Here is a 22,888-nt window from a genome sequence, read left to right as displayed (position 1 = left end):
AATAAAGGGTACTCTTCTGATGAGGTGTCCAACACACTTACCACATGTGGGCTGAGACCTTCCAAAGACACTGTTGGCTTGCTGATTCAATTGCCCCCAAGGGCCCTTAGTTGGTTTGCTGGGGCACAGCCTGCACTGGAGTGCATTCTACTCTCACCCCAGTGAGATAGATCTTTCTAAGTTGTTGTGGCTGGAAAATTGTTTCCCCACATCCTTTATTTGGTGATACCACTCCAGAATTTGTCTTGAGGAATTATTTTAAAGTTGTTTAGAGGGGGATTTGGAGGAGATCAGGAGAGTCCCTGCCTTTACTCTGCCATCTTGGCTCCACCCCTTAGTATATACATTGTACAGATGGGGAAAACTAGGCATTAAAAGGTTAAAAGATTTGTTAGACTGAATTTGAACTCAGTTGATGTAGCTTCAGGAGTAGCATTTATTCACTGTGCCACCTACCAGCCAAAAGAAATCATTATAGAAACAAGTGTCCAACAGTTACCAAAATATCTATGTCAAAATTTTCTGTGTCAACAAAGAACAGGAAATGAGAGTAGTAGTTGACTGGGAAACTGCTAATGAAGTTATGGTATATGCTATGAAATATTATTGAGGAGTACTGAAAAACAATAGTATCTCAGAGTAAGACTCATTACATTTATAGGGCTTTATACACAGTATGAAATTTGGGATATCTAATTATCACTGTGCTCAAGCAAGAGGTCTTCTTATGGATCCATAAGTTTTATCTCTAGTATCATTTCTCCAATGTGTAGTCAAGTATGACCTCCATGTCAAGGCTTTCCCTTTCCCACAATCATTGCTTTTATAAGTCTTCTTTCCAGTGTGAATATGCTGGTGTCTGGGGCTCTCCATCTTCCAACAAAAGACATGTCCCAATTGAGCACATTCACAAAGTTTCTCTCCACTAAGAATGATCATATGTAAAGTAAGAGATGATCTCTGACTGACAGTCTTCCCACATTAAGTTAATATAGAGCTTGTGCCCAGAATGAATTTTCTGATGTCTAACCAGCTCTATACTCCATTTGAATGCCTTTTCCCATCCATTATGCTGATAAGACTTATAACTGGAGTGAACTTTCCCATGGGAAATCAGGGATGAGTATTACTAGAAGGTCTTACCACACTGATTACATTCACAAGGTTTCTCTCCAGTGTGGCTTCTCAGATGTATGGCAAGACTGAAGCTGCATCTGAAAGCCTTTCCACATTGATCACATTTATAAGATCTATCTCCTGTGAATTCTCTGATGTACAACGAGACTGACACTCTGTCTGAAACTCTTTCCACATCGATAACATTCATAAGGTTTTTCTCCAGTGTGGATTCTCTGATGTAGTGTAAAACTGGAGTGGTGTGTGAAAGTTTTTCCACATTGGTTACATGTATAAGGTTTCTCTCCAGTGTGAAGTCTCTTATGTTGAGCAAGATTGGAGCTCTGTGTGAAAGCCTTTCCACATTCGTTACACTCATAAGGTTTTTCTCCAGTGTGGATTCTCTGATGATTAGCCAGACTAGAGCTGTGTCTGAAAGTCTTTCCACAGTGGTTACATTCAAAAGGTTTTTCTCCAGTGTGGATTCTCTGATGTTCAGCCAGATTAGACCTCTGTCTGAAAGTCTTTCCACAATGATTACATTCGTAACATTTCTCTTTAGTGTGGCTTCTCTGATGTGCAGTAAAGGCCGACTTTTCATTGAAAGCTTTACCACATTCATGACACTCATAGGGTTTCTCTCTAGTATGAATTTTCTGATGGGAGGTAAGGGAGGACTGTTTCTTGAAAGCCTTTCCACATTGCATACAGTTATGTGGCTTTTCACTAGTATTAAATTTCTGATGGTGAATAGTAGATGACTGTTCCTTAAGGACTTTCCCACATTCATTACAATCACAATGTTTCTTTCCATTATGAATTTTCTGGTGTTCAATGAGCTTTGAATTACTGCTGAAGGCCTCACCTTCATTACTTGTATAAAGCATTTCTCCAGTATGACTTTTCTGAGGTCTAATTAGGTTTGAATTCAAGCTGAAGGCCATCTCACAATGAGAAGTTTGCACTTCAGGGGGCTTTTCAACCACCTCTACCTGTTCAATAGAGCAATCCCTACATTTACTATCCCGAGAACAGCCATTCCCTGAGATCATTTTCTTACAGTGAGTTAGGACTGAATATTGCCTAAAACTCCTTGCATCTTTATCAAACTCACAGTGATTCTTTTGTTTTATGTCAATCTTGATATCAGAATCACAGATTTCTCTCAAACTGAGGCCACAGTAACTACCATTCAGGAATCTTTGCTGTTGCGATTCTTCCATAGAATTGCTCAGCTTGGCAGTAGCCTTCTTCCTTTCAGGCCTAGTCTCTCCATCTAAAGTAAACAAAGAAACAAACATATCTAATGACATATATACATATACACAAATATATTCTCTTCTCTGCATTGGCAGAAAGGAAACTGATTTGGAATCTATTTCCTTAGGGAAAGAGAAGAGTCTTCAAACTTACATGGAGCAGAATCAATCATTTGAAAATGCCTTTAGCTCACATCCTCAGGATGATTTAATTTCCACAGAGATTTACAATCACAATGGATCCTCACAACAAACCTGAGACACAGGCAGGCCCAGCATCCTCATTACATTCACAACTCAAGCCACGAGCTCAGAATGGCCGAGGGACCTGACCAATAATATCTCTGCAACTGATCCTAAAACGCAGTGATGGGGCAAACGCTGTCCATGGTACTAGATGGCCTTTCTCCATTGCACTTTTTTTTAAAAGTAAAACTATTTTTTTATTGCATGTTCACTTGTTTGCATTTGGAGATGTGTGTATGGACTATTGTGTAAGCAGTAGGTTAAACAAATACTCAGTGGAAGGAGGACACTTGGCATGTCTGTAAAATCATTTTAGAGGTATTGCTTCACAAGTATGAGTTAATGGACAGTATGAGAAATGTACTGTAAATTAATTTATAGAAGTTCAGACATTTTTGAAATACAAATTTGGCTGAATATTTTAAATTTAGAGTTCCTGTTACATTCTGTAGATTCACAGCACTTGTTAAAAGTAGTGATTACCAGTTTGCACTCAGCTGTTTGAAAAATGGTTCCTTTGGGAAGGCATCCCTAAGCTCCCTGATTGTAGGGAGTGGACCAGTATCTCACTCTAATATAGAAGGCCACCATTACCAAGTACCAGGACCGGACAATGATCTCTGATGCAATCAGTTGCAGCCCAGTCTCTGGTGAGTATTTTCTTTCTTACTGACTGTATATCCCTCTATGAGATTGCACTTCAGTGGCTTGAGAGCACAGTTTAGGGATTCCCAGAAGTTGGGATCCTGGTTCTCTGCATTGACTGTAGGTAGCGTTCTTTTGGTGTAAGGATGCCTTTAAGTGGAGAAGTCTTAGATCTTTGCCTGAGTCTCAGAGAAGGTACACAGCTCCCAAGAGCTAGTGGCAGAATTTTAATGCCTATATTCTTCTAATCATCTCTAATACTTTCTACATTCAGACAAGCAGCCTAAGGTCGGGGTGTGTAGTCCAGCCACAAACATAGATGCCGCAGGTCCAGCAGGGGGTGCCTCCTGCTGCACAGATCACTGTGAGGGGCAGGAAATCTTAGTGGGGGGGGGATATCCATGTTCTCTCCCACAAGTGGCCTGTTAGTTGTGGTCTTCACAGCAACACCCCCAACCACTAAGGCCCCCAGACCTCTGGAGACCTCCCAGAGTCAAGAAGCCTACTGTCCCAGGAGGCATTGGACTCCTCAGCCCAGAATCTCCCCTCTCCACATGCCTCAGCAGGAACTCCATCATACTTTCAACCCTTTTTTCAAATGCCAACTGTTGATACTTTTTATGGGTCTTGGTTCTTCCTATTTCTCTTTATTGACAAGTGCGATGCATTATCGTAGTCATTCTTTGTAAATTTCGTATGCTAAGGAGTAGTAATGTTGTGTAGCAATTTTCAATATTGTATCTGACTTTTCTTATATTGTATTCAGATCCACAAATGTTCCATTTGTGACATATATATATATATATATATACGGAATGTTAATATTATTTCACTACCTGTCATATCTATAAATGTAGGTTAATTTCCCTAGTGATCTCACTTATTTTTTTCTGTGCTCATGTCTCACACCACACAATGACTGCCAATCCTGTTTTTTGTATTCACCTGAGGCATACTATATGCTGTTCTGGCCCATCACTTTTTTGGGATAATTATTGTCTATTTTTTAAAATTTATTTTTTAATGCTTCTGCTCCCCAATGAAAAAAAGAAAAAAAGAAAAACCTTGTAATAACCACAATTTTAAAAATCCATTTATTTGGCATGTGCAAATATACTATGTCTTATACTGCACCTAGAGTCTGGCATCCTTCTGGCAGGATGTGGACAGCATGCCTCACTATTGGTCCTACTGCAGCCCTAGCCATTTGGTGGCTCAGAAACCCTTTGGGGCTCCACAATAATGGTCTAAGGGGTTCGTGCTAAAAATTCTTTAATGGATGAATCCTTAGCAGAAAGTCATTGCCCAATTTTGTCATGAAAATATTTAAATTAAAATCAAATAAAGATATATACATATTTTCAGCTGGGACAGCAAACACATATAGGTTTCAAGCACAATAGTTTTCTTTCTGCCATGATTCCAAACTCTCCTGATCAGGCATACAATGCTTTTCAAGTTCATGTAATGATTACATCAAAGTGCAACATATTCCTTCAGGTTCTCACCTTGACAATCAAGACTGTTTCCCAACAGCCAGAAAGGCCTGAAATTCAAATGCGAATCGATTCCCAGTGGACAGTCCCAGGCATGCACTTGTGGTCATTTGATTGCTGTCACTACACCACAGTGTCCCCTCCTTTCTATGTTACCTTGTAAGCACAGCTCATCAGCAGGGTCATCACCAGATCAAGATGTTATAAATACCTGCACAGACGGCAGGCTTTTTGGAAGCCATGAAAGCCTTACAAGTGATCTTGAAACCATCATGGACCATGACAACTGTTCTACAAAAACAGTTCTTATATTGGCCCTCATCACAGTCTTATGGCTATTTTATGATTTGAGCTTATCCTCCACCTATGTTAATGCTCTTCAATCTGGTAGATTTCCGATGGAATTGGTTGACACTGTGGGTAAGTGATTCAGAAGAGGTTTTGTGAGAGTATAGCCAGTGTGCCAGTAGTAGAAAGAAAAAAAGTCATATCTGAAGAGATTTCTTCCTTAGAAAGGCTGTTTTTATTATATAAATATTGTTTTAAAAACCTAAAGAAGTATGTGCAATAGGCCTTCAAGCACATTTATCATTTAATGCACTACTTGTCATTAGACAGTAAAAAAACAAATCTAGCAATTCAAATTGTTCATTCTGATGAGTTATAAACAAAAAATTCCCAACTCGCAGTGAGACAACCTGTAAAGTTCTTCTCCATTTCCCACCTCATCCATATACAACGGAACATTTTCACTGCAGTCCAGCTGCTAGCACAATGGCTAGTGTGCTGGGCCTGAAGTCAAGAAGACCCAAATTCCAGAGCCACCTGAGAAGCTTACTAGCAACGTGACCCTGGGCAACTCACAGTTTGTCTGTTTGCCTCAGTTTCCTTATCTGTAGGATTCTCACAAGGATCTAGCAAGACAATATTTGTAAAAAACATACATGGGGCACTATATAATTGTTAGCTATTATGATCATAATTATTTTGACAATTTCCTCCTCAACTCTGCTCCTTTCTTGAACTGCCACTCTCCTTTCTCCTTTTATTTCTGTATATCCCTGTTGAACTTAATGTAATTCCATACAAAAACACCCTCCTTTGCCTAGATCACCTAAGACAAAGGCTCATAATTTGTTGCTTCTTCTCAAACCATCTCCCTGTTTTGTACTAGATTGTGAACTCTTTGACAACAAGGACTCTCTTTTGTCTTCCTGTGTATCCCCAGAGCTTAGCACAGTGCCTAGAACATAGAGGGCACTGAATGAATGTTTCTTCATAATGTCTGGACCCATACAAGGCCCTACCCACCACCTTAATCTCTGGAATCGAGTCTCTCTCCATTGGTCAAATACAGCTTCTGGCCTCAGTCCTGTTTTCTGTCTCCTTCTTTCACCTTATAACCTACAAGGAATTACTTTTGCCTGGTTATAATGCAAATAGGACCTAAGCAGACCAAATACTAGTAATCCCAAAGCCTGCTGGAGAGCATCCTGCTCTGGGAAACCTGAGAGTCTCTACCTGCCTTCTCCCTAAACTGAGTCTCCTACATGAATCTGGCCAATGATTCTCCATTCCTGGAGACAAAGACTGCACCATAAAGATCATGAAAGGACTTAGGTGGATGATTTATGCAAGCCTCAGCCTTGGATTACTTCCAAGTAAGACACTGGTCATTGGTCCTATTCATGTGCTGCTGAATAAAAAGAGAGAAAATCATGAAACCAGCTTGCCTGGGTCCACTACAAATTTCGGTAACATCCTCTCAGCTGGGCCCTGACTGGGACAAGGCAATCCTCTGACATTGCCCTGACTCCCATTCCCACTCACCATACCAGATCTTTTCATTCCTCCCAAACCGCCCCACATGGCTTGCTCCCACCAACCCTCTCAGCCGAGAACTTGGCTTCATATTTCACTGAAACAAATGGACACTGACCAACAACTCTCCTTATCTCACATAAACCAGACGCCTTCTTTTCCTCCTTTATCCCTTTCTCTCACGAAGAGGGCCCCCTCCTGATTGATAAGGCAAACATGCCCCAATGATCTCATTCCATCCCATCTACTCCTCCTCCATATTCCCTACTCCACCATCTTCATTTTCTCATGAATTTTCTATCTCTCCATTTCTACTGGCTCTTTCCCTATTGCCACAAATGAAATGATTTCCCTCCAGTCCTCAAAGCATTGACCCATCTCGATCCAGTCATCCCCAGTAGATGTCATCCTATGTCTCTCTTCTCTTTCATAGCAAAAGGCCTAGAGAATGCCATCTGAACCTCTGGTCTCTAAGTCCTTTCCTCTTACTTCCTACAAAACTCTGTAGTCCAGCTCCCAACTTCGGTGTTCAATGGAAATTCCTATTCCCAAAGTTACCAGTCACTTCCTAATTGCTAAATCAAAATGCACTTTCTCAGTTTTCATCCTTTTTAATCTCTCTGCAGCTTTTGACATTGTCAGTTACTCCCTTTATCTAGTTACTTTCTTCTCTCTAGGTTCTCCTCCTTGGGTTCTCCTCCTACCATGTCCCCAACTAACTTCATTATCTTTCCCCAAACTCTCCCATGTTCCTGCTTAACTAACACTATCCAAGTCACCCTATCCATTGTCCAGACTCATAAAAGAGGTGTCATCCACTACTCACTATCTCTCATGCTCATACCATCACCCTCCCTCCATCTTCAATCTCTTGGAAAGTCCTGTTTATTCCACCTTGGTAACATGTCTCACATACATCTCCCCTTCTCTTCCAACACTGCCATCTTCTAGGTTCAGACGCCAATTATCTCACACCTGCAGCGTTGCAAAAGCTTGCTGTTTGGTCTCACTGTCTCAAGTCTCTCAAACCAGTCAATGCTCTACCCAGCTGTCAAATTCACCTTCCTAAAGCTCACATCTGACCACATCACTGCCTCCTCAATAAACTGCAATGGCTCCCTAGCACCAGGATGACATATAAAGTCTACTGTTGGGCTGTTAGGGCTTTTCTTCATCTGCCCCTCTCCTCCCTTTCCAGTCTTCTTTCATCTCCATATACACTAAAACTCTGGACACATAAGCAAAAATGCATATTTTCAAGAAATAAAATGAATGAAATTTTCAACCACATTTTATTTAATTGGAATATTAACAAATAACATTTTCAATAAGATTTCCATCATTTGAGATGCAAAGATTAATGAGCTTTGCCAGAATCACTTGAACTCGATGCAATAACTCCACATTGCCATTAATTTTCCTATGTATCCAGACGTTAGGAACACCCTGTATAATCCAGGAGCAAAGGCCTCCTTTCTATGCTTGGAACTGGACAAACCATCTCCAGTCTCCATGGGCTTTCCCTGGCTGCCTCTCATGCCTGGAATGCTCCCCCTGGCTTCTCAGGAGCCCCAGCTCAAGCCCACCCTCCACAATAAGGCTTTTCCAACCTTCCTCAATCTAAGTGCCTTCCCTCCCTTGCCCAGCTCCAAATTAACCTGTATATGGCATGTTTCATGTGGCTCTGTCCATGTTGTCTTCCCCACTAGCCTGGGAGTTCCTTGAGAGCAGGGTATGTTCCTTGCCATTCTTTGAATCCCCAGCACTTAGCAGAAGGCCTGGCACATAGCAGGCACTTAAGAAATGCTTGTTGACTTGAAGACAGTCTAGTAAACAGACTGTATCAGACAAACTAAGCCTTTTCTAGATTCCTTCAGGAGAACTTTGTGACCTTTCAAAGTTCCAAACAATGGATCATATAGTATCATAGTTTATCACTGGAACAGAACTGAAAGGCCATGGTATCGAATCCCTTCATTTCACAGATGGGGAAACTGAGGTTCAGTGACTTTCTCAGGATCTTGCTGCTAAAAATTGTCTGAAAAAGAACGAGCCAGGTCTTCCTGCCCACGAGTCTAGCACTCCCTTCACTGTGACATGTAGCTACCCCTTGTGATAACAGCCCTCACAGACCTGCTCTCCCCTCACTCACCTGGACAGGAGGTTCTGGGGTCTTCTCGCTCCAGAATCCACAGTGCTTCCCTTTGTCCAAAATGGGAGATCAAACCTTCTCTGGGAGCTGGAAGTCCTGGGCATGGGATAAGGAAGGGAGGAGGATGGAGAGACACTGGTAACTTAGCTCTCTCAAGGGAAAGGGGGCAGGAAACGAGGGTCACAGTAGGTGCCCAGGACACTACAGAAACCTCTGCCATGATAGTCGCTGCTGGGAGCCATGGTGGGGGAGGGAGAGGAGATCATGTGGAAGCCAGTTTGGAAGCAGGAAATTCTGTTTTCTCTACTTCCTTCATAGAAGGATGGGCTGAACCCTCAGATTCCATTATCTAGAAGTTACAAGGCAGCTGGCAATGCAGTGCAGAGAGACTTTGTCCTGGATTCAGGAAGCTCTGAGTTCAAATCTGGTGTCAAACACTTATTAGCAAAGTTCCCAAGGCAAGTCACTTAACCTCTGCTTGCCTCAGTTTCCTCAACTGTGAAATGCGGATAATAATATCATCTAATTCACAGGCATGTTATGAGGATCAAACTAAATATAGTTTTTTAGCACAATGCTGGCACATAGTAGGTATACATAAGTTCTAACTTCCTTCTCTTCCTTTCCCACTATTTGTCCTGGAATTCTGGGGATTTAGGAAGGAAGACCAAGGACACCTTTGCTATACCAGGCATCTGATGGTAAGGCCAGGAGCCGTGATGCCCAAATTTATGCTTGTCAACAAGAAGAACCTTCCGTAGACCAGACCCAACCCAAAGGGGAAGAGGCTGCTTTGGGAGGATGGGGCTTCCCTTCACTGCCCCTCTCCAAGGAAAAGCTGCCTTAGTAGTTTTCAGAGATTTGGAGGACAAAGTTCACATTGAAGTAGAGATTAACTGGCTGAGACCTCTGAGGTGACTTCTAAGTCTGAGATTCGTCAACACTGATCTTCAGTGTTTGACCTGAAGCTCCCCAGAACCAGTAAGAGAGAACTTCGGGAGCAATAAAGGGGACCCCAGCTCCCATGCACATGATGCAAAGACAGGAAAAACCAGGCAGCAGGAGGACTCTGTCCCATGGACACAAAAGATCCCTGTTTTGGCCTTTCAATCATTGAAAAATGCTAGAAATCATACACACTAGGGAAGGAATGAAGGCAGTCCCTCTGATGATAGATTCATAGCTCCAGAACCAGTCCTTACCTAAAAACAGCAGGTTCCGGGCATTCTCCATGGTGACCTCCTTGTACAACTCCTTCTGACAATGATCCAAGAGGCCCCACTCCTCTGGGGTGAAATCCACAGCCACATCCTGGAATGTCACCAACTCCTAAACCATCAAAAGTCACAAGATGTAGAGCTGAGACTCCAGAGTTCATGTAGTCCAATGCTCATCAATTTACATAAGGAACCTGAAACTGGAGGGATTTCCCCAAAGGTCACACCCTTTGTGAGTGTCAGGGCCAACACTTAAGTAATAGTCATGAGTCTCCTCTGTGGCAAGCCATGACGGTGTAGTGGTTAGTACTCTGCAATGGGGCTGCAGCAACCTCAGTTCGAATCTGAGTCACCATAAGAGTAATAGTCACAAAAAGTTCAATGTGATAGCAAGAAAATCTTTTTATATTTGCAGTTGTGATAAGATAGCAGGTGCTACATAAATGCTTATTCCCTTCTCTTCCCTTCCTTCCACACCCTGCCTCGTGTCTCTCACCACCCCAGTCCACCCTCCACACTCCTGCCAAAGCCATTTTCCTTAAGTACAGATTTGACTATGTGACTACTCTACTCAACCAATCCCAGTGGATTCCTCTTGTTCTAGGATCAAATATCAACCCTCTGCTGATGGAAAGCCCTGATATCTCCTTCTAGTCTCATTAGACACTCCTCAGCCTCCTGCCCTCTGAGATCCAGCCATATGGGCCTTCTTTTGGGTTCTCACAGCATTCCACCTCCCACTTCTGTGCACTGCCCATCCCCCTTACCCAGAGCTCCTTCCCTGCTTCCTTCCACCTTGGGGTCCCCTTCTCCCACCTCAAGCACCATCTTGTTCATGGTCATACCTGCCGTCTCCAACTGCTGGTCCTCCCTATTAAGCCCCTGGGCATACAGCTCCTTTTATTTATTTGAATTCACTTTTATATTTATGTTATGTCTATTTTGATGTGTGCTTGTTATCTCCTCCATTAGAATATAAGCACGTTGAGTAGGGACCATTTCATTCTTTGTAGCTTTATCCCTTGTACCTAGTATAATGCCCAGCACATAGTAGGCACTTTACAAAATTGTTGATTGACTAGGTCTTTCTTCTAGACTTTTCTTCCTTTTTCAATCTTGATTCCTCTGACAAGTGGACTTCCTTGGGCTCTGGGCCTAGATCTATAACCAGCCATTTGCTCATAAACATTCTTGCCATTTCTGCCCTCCCCCATTAGTTCCAGTTGAGTAGAGTATCAGTACCATGCTCCCAACTTCTTCTACCCACTGTCCCCCATTTTGTTATATCCAGACTGCTTTCCAGATGTCCTCACGTGATGGGGAAGGGAGTCTGCTGGAATCCCTACAGCACAGAAACCTAAGGGAGACAAATCTAAAACAGGAGAGAGATGGATAGTGGTGTGCTATTAAATGTTTAACAACGAGCTTTCTGCAAAAAATACACACAATGCATTTTGAAGTTTTTTTCCTTCATGAACATCACTTTCTTATGTATAAAAAATTAAAAAATACTAATAATCAAGCCCTGACTTGTGGCCTTTCTGATTTCCTCGGATGAGATGCTCACCTGAAAATATTAACAACTGGCTGTTGCCAGCCAGTTCACACTGACTCCAGCACGTGTGTGGAGTGCTAAAATTTAATTTCAGAGAAAATGTAACTGAATCCATTTTGTTCTGTATTTTCCATTTTGCTATGTATGACCCCTACATGAACCACAGGAACAACTGCAATGGTTGTTTCCCTTCAGTGCCTACTTCCCTCTTCTAACTGGTATAAAAAGACCCAGTTGCTAAAAAGATAGGACTTAACAGTCTCTAGAGTGCCCTTCAGGGTATGTGTTCAGGGAAGACTAGTACCTCTGGTGTGAGGTCTGCCTAGCTGTTTTCAGGACTGCTTTCCACATTTAGTGTCTACCTGATCCACCCAACTCTCACCTATGGCTCTAAGAAGTTGTAGCATATGCAGTGGCCACACCTCCATAAACCACTTCAGCAGACAGGGTAAAGCAGGTTGAGGGTAACTGAGGGGTCCCAAATCCTTTCTTGAGTTATAGGAATGTCTACCCCAAGCATCTGAAAACTTCCCCTGGCAGAATGGGTGGATGAGAACAGTTTGTTCCAATAGCCATGAAGCTGGCTGAAGCAGGTACTGTGGGATGCTTAGACCTTGGTTAGACATTGAAGACTGCAAGGTCATCCACTGCATCTCAAGCCATCACCAGTCATCTTGACTCTGTCCTGTCACTGACTTGTGATGAGAAGAGGGTGAGGCCCAGGATTTTGTGCAACTCTGCCTCACTTCAATCTATAAAAATCAAAACACATCACCAATACTATCTTACCATTTTATCTATATCAAAGTCCTGTGGTGACAAGCAAGTGGTGAAGCAGCAGGTGTAGATACATTGGGAGCTGGAGTCACAACCCTGCACACAGGTGGCCCAGGCCATAGGGTTGTTTTCTCATTGGTTGCAGCAGTGGCATTTGGCAGCCCTTTGGGTGTCTGAGCAGCCTTTTAAGGTTCGTTCACCTCCAGGTGTGAGGAAGGGGCTAGAAAAGGTGCCCTAAAAATTGTCTGCTCACCGAACCTGGCCTGATTACTGCAGCAGTTAGGGATTCCACTCTATGGTCAAAACACAAAGAAATGTACAAAAACATCTGCAAAGATGATTCTACTCACCATCATTACATGGAATGTGCACACACTTATAGACAACCCAAAATCCAGGAGACCTGAAAGATGAACAGCTCTTGTAGCAAAAGAACTCAGCAAGTATCACATCCAAATAGCAGCCCTGAGTGAAACAAGCCTGGCAAATGAAGACTGGCTAACTGAAGTTGGAGCTGGATGCACTTTTTTGTAAAGTGACTACAGTGTAGGGGACTGCCATGAAGCCGGTGTAGGTTTTGCAATCAAAACTAATCTAGTCAACAAACTTGTATGCCTGCCAAAAGGTGTGAATGACAGGCTCTCGACAATGTGATTGCCACTTGCAGGAAAGTGCCACGCCACCATCATTGGTTCTGATACGCCTACCATAACTAACCTTGATGGGCTCAAAGACAAATTTTATGAAGAACTGTGCCAATGTTCCTATTTCTAGGTGACTTCAATGCAAGAGTAGGTATAGAATACCAGACAAGGGACTCCTTGGGAGGAATGGAGTTGGAAACAGCAACAACAACGGTCACTTACTACCAAAGTGCATCTCATGACCTTCTCATCACCAATACTGTCTTCAATTTACCTAAATGCAATAAAAATTCATGGATGCCCCCTCACAGCAAACATTTGTATTTAATATGCTATGTCATAGTAAGGAGAAGAGATAGGATGTGATAGTGATGAAGGAAATGTGTGGTGCAGAGTGCTGGACAGATCACAGACTTATCCTCTCCCACCTAAATATTTGCATTTAAAAAAGTGGCAGCCCCAAGGCAAGATGACTGCCAGAAGACTTAATGTTAACACATTAGAGAGCTTCTCTGAACAAGAACAGTTCATAGCTAACTTGGAGGGAAAGTAGAACGATCATACAACTGACAACAGAAGAGTAGAAAAGGAGTAGGCAGCTTTCAGAAATTTGGTGTACAGCACCACATTTACTCATCTAGGTCATAACAGTCACAAACATCAAGACTGGTTTGATGATGATGGGGAAATTCAGAAGCTGCTAAATGAAAAATGAGAGCTCTACAGGATTTGCCAGCAGGAAAGTTCATCCACCTCTAAGAAGGCAGCATTTAACTCCATCAAAAGTAAAGTACAAGCAAAACTTAGAGAGATGCAGGATTCTTGGCTCATTAAGAAGGCAGATGAAATTCGATTTTATGCTGATAGTAACAATCCAAAGTACTTTCATGATGCTCTGAAGGCTATTTATAGACCAAAGACCTATGATACATCTCAACTACTCAGTGCTGATGGAGCTACACTGGTTAGTGATAAGGACATGATCCTGGGAAGATGGGCTGAACAATTCCATAGCGTTCTTACTAGAACACTGGTTCATCAACCAATGCTGAAGCCATTGACTTTATACTTCAAATTGAAGTCAGTCTGTCTCGAGACAAATTTCCAACTGAAGAAGAGGTTTGGAATGCCATTAAGCTCCTCTCCTGTGGCAAAGCACCTGGTGCTGATTCTATTCCAGATGAGATTTACAAGGTGGGGGGATCCATTGCTCATACAATAGCTGACTGAAATTTTGTAGGTTATATATGGCAAGGGGAGGTTATCCCCCAGGAGTTCAAGGATGCCTCCATTGCCCATCTCTATACAGGTAAAGGAAATAGGTTGTCCTGTCACAATCATGCGGGAGAGGCGCAAATCTCTCTCTTAGTCATTACTGGCAAGATTCTTGCCAGAGTCCTCCTTAATAGGCTACTCCTTCACCTGGAAGATGGTCATCTACCTGAGAGCCAGTGTGGCTTTGGAAAGGGCCAAGGAACAGTCAACATGGTGTTTGCTGCGTGGCAACTCCAGGAGAAATGCCAGGAGCAGAACAGAGGTCTGTATACAACACTCATCAATCTTACCAAGGCCTTTGATACTGTTGGTCATGAGAGCTTATGGAAAATTATGTTAAAATTTGCCCAAAGAAATCGATCGGTATTTTATGTCAATTCCATGACAGCATGCTTGCCTGGGGTCTGGATAATGGATGATGCTCTCATCAGTTACCAATGGAGGGAAACAAAGCTGTGTGCTTGCTCCTATGCTTTTTAGCCTATTAACAGAAAAGTTGTCATATGCCTTCAATGAGGAAGAACATGGCATCATGGTCATGCACTGATGTTAAATTATTTAACTTGAAAAGGCTACAAGCCAAGACTAAAGTGAAGGGAGAGTTGGTACTTGATCTTCTGTTCACATATGATTGGGCACTCGGTGCAGCCTCTGGAGCTGAGATGCAACAAAGTATGGATGTGCTGCTTGTGCTAATTTTGGCCCAACAATTAACACCAAGAAAACAGAGGTTCTCCCCCAGCCACCACCACACCATCCGTATGTGGAGCCATCAGTTGCAGCAAAGGAAGAAGTTTTGAATGTTGTGGACAAATTCACTTACTTGCCAGTGTACTTTCCAGGGATGTACACATTGATAATGAGGTTGATGCATGCACTGCCATAGCTGGCTCAGGGTTTGGGAGGCTCCAAAGGAAAGTGTGAGAAGAGGTATTAGACTGACTACCAAACTGAAGGTCTAAAAGCTGACCTCATTGTTGTATGCCTGTGAAACCTAGACAGTCTACCAGCGCCATGCCAGGAAACTGAATTGCTTCCATCTGAATTGTCTTCGGAGGATTCTGAAGATCACTGGCAGGATAATGTACCAGACACTGAGGTCCTTACTCGAACTAAACTGCCAAGTGTTCGAACTCTGCTTCAGAGAGCGCAATTCTGAACCCCAGACTTACACTATTTTAGACTATTTTATGGAGGACTCTCACAGGGCAAGTGTTCACATGGTGGTCAGAAGAAGCGATACAAGGACACTTTCAAGGTCTCTCTCAAGAACTTTGGGATTGATTGTATGACATGGAAGACACTGGCACAGGACTGCTCAGCATGGTGTTCCCAAATCAGAGAAGGTACTGTGCTCTGTGAGCAAAGCAGTATTAAAGTAGTTCAAAAGAAATGCGAGATGCACAAATTTAAAGAATCCACATCAAATGTTCACATGGACTATTTGTGCCCGAACTGTGGTAAACATTCCGAGGTTGTACTGGGCTGATCAGTCACAGTTGCACATGCTGTACCTTGACTCTAACATAATGATGTCATTTTGGTCCTCTTCCAGAATGAAGGCCAACAACCACCACCACCAGAATGCCCTCCTCCCTCATCTAGCCAGACAAGGAGTTCTCTTGGATTTAGTGCCACTAGCTATAATGACAACGACCGTTGCTCATCCATCTCCTGTAACTGAGGAGACCCATTCTCCTTAACAAGAGCAGAACCAGCTACAATATATTAAGGAGCCACTGATTTCCCTTCTTCTTGTATGAACACCATTAGCTGAATTGTTAACCATATAACTTGCCTTCAAAATCTGGTGGGCTGAGCCATGCTCTAGGGTGTAAGAAAACTTTTTTCTCTGATTCCTACTGGCTCATTGGCATTACCTAGTGAAGGAATGAAAAAAGTCATGCAACAGGAGCCAGATCTACCTTCTAGAAAGGAAGCAGCCACCACACTTCCAAGGAAAGGAGACATCTAGGCTGGCCCAGAGGCAGGAGAGAGTAGTGATGAGGAATCTTCATTTTATGAATGTTGGCTGGAGTGTGTTCTCTGTCTATCTGTCTGTCTGTCTCTCAGAGCAGCCAGTAATGTCCTGACTAGTCTTCAAGATAATTTCATCTTTCAAAACATATCAAAAAGGAGACATCGTATTCTGAAACTGATTGTCATTTCCAGGAAAGAACTGGCTGCTGGCATGGAAATGGTGGGACCCTTGGGGACAAGTGCCGAACCCCTCCTAGAACGAGGGACAGAGGAGAAATCTGGCGATGGGCTGACGTGAACTCTCGATTGGGAGGAGGTAGGTTTCATGGGACTCACTCAGAGATAGGACAGAGATGATCCCAAGGTCCTCAGGTCTTTATGGGAAGCCAGCCCAAGAGCAGTGAAGGACATTCAAATAGTTAATCATTGAGACACAAGGGAAGATAATCTCAATAAGAGACCAGTATTAATGGAAAGAGAACTCACCAGCCAACTTAAGTCTTAGAAACAAAATGGACAGAAAATGGAAGCAAGAACAGGAGTCAGAGGATATAATGATGAGTGTGGAGCTGTCTAGTAAATTCAGGGTCAGAAATGCTAGGACTCTTCATGGTCTAAGGATAAAGAGAGAATCTGAGGACCACAAAAAGGGCCACTTGGGGTTTTATAAATTGTATCGGGAGATGTGCAATCTAGGAAATTCCTAAAGCCTCCATATTATGTGTGAATGTAACTGCAAGGCATGAGCCCTCTCCCTTAGCTACATAACTCCTTTTTTAAATGTAAAAAGAAACATGAGTTAGCACAGTCAGAGTTACCCTCCATGGTTATACCCTCTGGGTAGAAGTTTCATGTTGATAAGCTTGAGGGACCCCAAGGCACTGTCTGAGCTCCCACTGTGTACCCCAGATGAAGCTCCAATGCCTCCCCCTCCATATAACTAGGCCCTTCTAAAAACTGTATAAAAAACCCATGGTTTTGTCCCCTGGTCAGCCAGCTTGGTCACTAAGGCTGACTCGCTATGGGATGGCAGAGAGCACCTAACTGCCCAAGGGGATTCATGATCCAGTAGCCTGAATGGGGTGATCCTGTACCCTTGCAAGCATGGACAGCTCCTGGCAGACAGCTTCCATCAGTCTTGCCCAAGGCCATCCCTGGCCCTCCACATTTACACCTGCCTTTAAAATAAACATCCTGTATTAAGCATCACTCCTGACTGGACCTGCGTAATTCACAACACTGCCACTCTGTCAATTCTGACAGCGAATAGAGCACATGGCACCTTGTTCAAGTATTGGAAGGAGGGATCCTACTGTGGAACATGTACTGTTTGGGTTGTGCCCAGAGAGCAAAACCAGGAATGACATATGAAAGTTACAGAGAGGCCAGTTTCTGGGAAAAAAACCTAACCTAACCTAAACTGAGCCCAAACAGCTCCAACAGTGAGAGTGTCCCAAGGTGGAAGGAGCTTCTTCACAAGGTGCAGGCAGCTCTCCCACCTGTGGAGATCTTCACATAGAAGCTGCATGACCACCTCTCAGTCCTAGTGGGGACTCACTTGGGGTGTGGTAGGAGGAGATGTCACTGAGATCCCTTCCGACTCTCCAGCTGTGAGCCACAGGTGGCCTCAAGAGGCAGCTCATCAAGTATGAGAACAAGAGAAAGATGCCTCCCGCCAGGAAGTGCGCACCATGGATAGACCGCTTACTAAGGGCCAAGCTTGGCTCAGGATTCAAAGGCAAAAGGGAAAAGGTCCCAGTGGGGAAGACTACAGGGAAGGAAACAAGTACCTTTAAGAATAGCTAGCCTTCCTATAGCCCTTCCAGGTTTCCAGAACATGTGACATTGGATCCTGCCCCTGCCCTAGGGTGGGTCCTCATCAACTCACCCCAGGACTGTTGTAGCAGCTGCTCAGGGTCTGCCCTCCTCATGTCCCTACCCTCTCCTGTCCATCCTCCCTCAGCCACTAAAGTGAGCTCCCTAGAGTGCCAGTCTGATGACGTCACCCCAACCAGCCAGGCCCTACTGCCTCCAATCAAATACAAAAGGCTCAGTTTGGCATTCAAAGCCCTTCCTAACCCAGCCCCTTCCTACCTTCCAGTCTCCCACACCTACTCTTCAGTCCAGTGACACTGGCCTCCTGGGGGCTCCAAGAAGAAGACCCTGCTGCCTCCCAGCATATTCTCTTGCTGTTCCCCACATCTGGCTCTCCCTCTCCCACTCAGATCACTGACCTCCCAACTAAAATCCCACCTCCTCCAGGAAGCCTTCCCTGCCCCCTCTCAATTATGCTGCCTTCCCACTGTTAATTATTTCCTAAGCATACTGCATAGAGCTTGCTTTGTATTGTATATACTCTTTGCATGCTGCCTCCCCCATCAATTGTAAGCTGGAGGGCAGGGACTGTCTTTTGCCTCATTTTGTATCCCCAGAGGCTAACACAGTGCCTGGCACATAGTAGGCCCTTAGTAACTGTCTTTGATTGATGATTTCGGCTCACAACAACCTTGAGAGGTGGTGCTATTATCATCCCCGTTTTTAGAGATAAGGAAACTGAGGCAGACAGCGGTTAAGTGATTTGTCCAGGTTGTCTGCCTGGTAACTGTCTGAGGCAGCATCTGAACTCAGTTCTTCCTAACTCTAGCCCCAGCTCCCTAACCATTGGGCCACCTCACTGCCTACGAGACACTTAAGAGGAGACAGATATTAATCTCACGGGGGAAGGCACCAGCTGATTGGGGATCAGAAAAGCTTCCTGGAAAAGCTATCATTCCAGCTGAGTCTTGAAGGAAGCCAAGGATTCTTTATTTTTTTAATTTATTCTAAATGTGATAACCAACCCAAACAGGGGAAAGCTTCCCATAAACAAAGCAGAAGAGAAAGAGGATTGATAAGGGGTGGAATCATGAATGGCTATTGGGTTCAGCTTCTTTTTGATAGTAAATAATGGGGGCAGCTAGGTGGTGCAGTGAGGAGAGCACCGGCCCTGGAGTCGGGAAGACCTGAGTTCAAATCCAGCCTCAGATGCTTGACTGACACACTTACTAGCTGTGTGACCTTGGGCAAGTCACTTAATCCCAATTGCCCTGCCTTCCTGGCTCCAAAAAAAAAAATAGTAAATAACAGTACTACTACATTCCTTTCAAAGATGTGGCTTCTCTGTGCCAAGCATCTTTCCCAAAGTTCTTCTCTTCCCTCCTGGGCATTTTAACAAATGCGTTGGGGGTTGGGGGACCGGAATGGGTGAAAAGACTGAAGACTATCCCTCTTTAGAAGAAGCTGGTGACTCAATAGATAGATTCCTGGGCCTGGAGTCAGGAAGATCTGAATTCAAATTCAAACTCAAGACACTTATTAGCTGTAAGGTCTTGAGTAAGCCACTCAACCAGTTTGCCTCAGTTTCCTCAACTGTGAAATAAAGAACATAATAGAACCTATCTCACGGGGTTGTTGTTAGGGTTGTCAAAAGTGGATTTCAGGGAAAACCTAACTGATTCCATTTTGTCAATTATGATACTTCGTTGCCTTTCAGACCAACGCCTCTTTGAGGGGCACATTGAATCTCCTTCAGGACGGCCCTTCCCCCTATTACAAAAGAAACTTCACAGGACTTTAAAAAATTCCACAAACTGTTCCCCCTCTTCACTTCATCCTATCAAAGGAGGCAGACAGTAGGAGTTTAACACATACTAATTAACTGATGGGTAAAGAAAATATCCTTGCCTTTGGTCTGGTGCCAACACTAAAGTCCTGAGCTAAAGTCCTATGAATGGTTCCAGCATCCACATTCTTTTTCACACATGTCGCCTCAGTTTACTTATCAGGTTCTTTGTAGTTATGACTCAGTTTACTTAAAATGGGCATATAATCACCTTCACCTCCCAGGGGTGTTGTCAGGATCGAGTCAGATAATAATAGCGTGCTTGGCACAGTGCCTGGCACAGAGTACGAACCACGTGAATGTTGCTGTTATTATGATCATTACCTTTTCCCACATAAGGCCCCTTCCTGGACCTACAAAGAACTGCTGTCTGCTCTCTCTGGGATACAAACACACATAGACACACATATGTGTATATAAACAAACATACCCAAGTAGAAACATGAATGTATTATCTGTGGAAGCAAAGGACACCTGTGTCCATCCCCTGTTGATGGTGTGGGTCGCCCTCTGGAGTGGATAGAGAGCCTGCAGGGGACTTGGCTAGCTGCATCCTGGGCTGCCTTATTTGGACTGCTCCAGCCTTCCCTCTCAGGGTGCCCCCTATCCACAATGCAGAGAGCTTGTTTGGACCAAGCTGCTGATTTGTCATCTCCCCATTAGACTGGGAGCTCCCTGAGGCCAGGGAATGGTTTTTCCTTCCTCTGTACCCACAGGAGGTTAGCACAGTGTCCCTGCCCTTTCTAAATGCTTGTGGACTTCACCTAAGAGCAGGTAAATGGGAAGGATTCAGAGAAATCTGGGAAGATATGTGTGACTGAGGCAGGAGGACATGAGCAGCACCAGGAGGACAATCTCTGGTTTGCTGACAGCACTGCCAAGGACCAGGGCTGGGGGAGCCTCCAGGGCTCTGCTCCAGGCCTGGCCAGGCAGGACTCAGGGTCAAGGGCTTTCCTGGATCTTCAGGGGCTATAAGGGAGAGATGGGTTAAAAGAAACAAAGATCAGGGGGAGAAGTTGTGTGTGTGTGTGTGTGTGTGTGTGTGTGTGTGTGTTAGGCCTGCAAAAGGAGAACAAAGATACTGTGTCTAAGAAATAGAGACTAATGATTGACACAGATGTCCCTGTGATGACTCAGTCTTAATGAAGATGAACTTAAAAAACAAACACAAAAGATCAGCAATGGCAGGGGTGGGGGGGAGGGAGGTTAGTGCTCAAGATCCCAACAGGCCAATAAATCACTTTATAACATAGAAGGAGAGAGCAGGGCAGGGTTGTTACTCCTGCATTCAACTTTATACATACTTTCATAAAGAAACAATCCGTAGGTGAGGTATTACCAGCCTCACAGACAATCCTCTGGGTCTCTGGAAATGGCCTCTTTGGCTGATGTTGGCCAAGTCTGAGAAAAAAGTGCACTCACCTGGGCTGGGGATCTGCAGCTCCCAGGGGCCATTCCCTCTGGCTCCAGGCTCCAAGCTTGGGTCAGACCTTGGTCCTATGCAGGCTGAGCTGGGGAGGCTGAAAGAACCCAGAGGGGCAGAGGTCCTTCCCTTCTCTTCCTGGGTAGGAGGCTGGCCTACAGGGATTTACAGAGAGTGAGATCCCACAGGAGTTACAAAGACCTTGGCCCTGCCCTCAAGAGAGACACTCCAACCTGGGGAGAGCCAGCAGGGGAGAACCAGCAGGAAGTATCTGCTTTGGAAATGAAGATGGTGTGTAAAAGTAAGACTACTCCCCTCCCTTTCCTGCTCTTCCTTGGCCTCCTTCCAGGGCAGGAGGCCTGGGTAGGGAAGGGTCTGGGAGGCAGGACACTGTAACAACACTGGGTGGGGAGGAGAGGGGACATCTGAGTGACAGATGGGTTCCAGGAGGGCAGCTGAGCCTGGGAAAGAAGAATGAGCTGGGGAGGGCTCCTAGGACCCTCTTTGGAGCTTAGGCTTGGAGGCTGCTCATCTGGGTTCCTGGAGAGAAACTCCAGGCCAGGCAGGACTCAGGGTCAAGGCCTTTCCTGGAACCAACACCTGGGATCTCATAGGCAGCCAGCAGGAGAGCGCAGGTCCAGGAGAGGGAGGCCAGGCAGGGGCTTTGGTGCCTGGGAAGGTCCTGGTTGCGAGGAGGCAGGACTCCTGGTCCTTACAGGGAGCCAGGGCTGCTGGTGGGACAAACGAATCTGAATGGGAGCTGGGGGCAGGGGGACAGGACACTGGGGTCCTGATAGGGAGGCTGAAGGAGGTCCTCCAGGGTCCCTATGGGGGAGACCTGAAGGTCGGGCCAAGAGTGACTCAGTGGTAAAGCTGGGGAAGGTTCCCCAGGACGTTTGGGATGGGATGGGGGCCTGGAAAAGGGGGAGCAATGGGGAGCCAGCCTTGGGAAGGAGGAAGGTGCCTGGTGGCCTGGAGGACACAGCATGAGGTCAGATGGGCAGGAAGGGACCCAAAGGAAAGGGCGGCCAGCAGAAGCATTGGGCTGCATAGCTGCCTAGCTCAGACCTACCTGGAGCTGCAGGCACAGAGCTGGCTTCTGGTAGGAACAGCAATCTCAGCTCCAAAGGAAGCAGGATGATCTCAGCTCCGAGGAAAGGCAGAGGAGCCACAGCTGCAAAGAAAGAAAGCAGTCTGATCTCAGCTCCACTGGCTTCTGTTTGCAGCCAGCCCGCTCTGGGCGGGGCCTTCCGGTCCCCAAAGCCCCGCCCTGCCCAGTCTGGCTGAGACCCCAGGATCTTCCCTTTCCTCCAACGGCCCCCAGAGCCAGGCCCTCAGACCCTGCCTGCCTCTCCTCCCCAAGCCTGTGGAATGTCCTGTGGAATGATTTGACAACGGCTTATAGCCTCTTCTACTCTCCCCTCCCAGACCTCCAACTCCTCCCCAGGGCTCCAATTCCACCTGGGCCACCACCCACCAGGCTGCCATTGGAGAATCCTATTCCCACAAGCACCTTCCCTCACCCTGCCCTGGGACGTAGGCCTTCCTCCTTCTGAGCAGCATGTCCTGGTCTTCTTCCTGCTCTCCCCCTGCTCCACTCATCTTCCAAACCAGGACGCTC

General features: G+C 45.0%; 1 protein-coding gene across 1 annotated transcript; it reads right to left on the bottom strand.

Moving 5' to 3' along the window:
* Positions 1-363: 363 nt before the first annotated feature.
* On the bottom strand, positions 364-22,495 carry LOC118835594 (zinc finger protein 664-like). Its single transcript, XM_036742791.1, has 5 exons — positions 22,340-22,495; positions 21,267-21,422; positions 9,938-10,064; positions 8,736-8,831; positions 364-2,392 (listed from the first exon to the last, which is right to left on the bottom strand). Exons 2-5 carry the CDS (start codon positions 21,297-21,299, stop codon positions 1,251-1,253), a joined length of 1,398 nt encoding a protein of 465 aa, XP_036598686.1. The 5' UTR covers positions 21,300-21,422; positions 22,340-22,495; the 3' UTR covers positions 364-1,250.
* Positions 22,496-22,888: the final 393 nt, after the last annotated feature.

The sequence above is a fragment of the Trichosurus vulpecula genome, chromosome 2, assembly GCF_011100635.1.
Source record: "Trichosurus vulpecula isolate mTriVul1 chromosome 2, mTriVul1.pri, whole genome shotgun sequence".
Classification (NCBI taxonomy): Eukaryota; Metazoa; Chordata; class Mammalia; order Diprotodontia; family Phalangeridae; genus Trichosurus; species Trichosurus vulpecula.
This window is presented reverse-complemented; position numbering and strand designations above follow the sequence as displayed.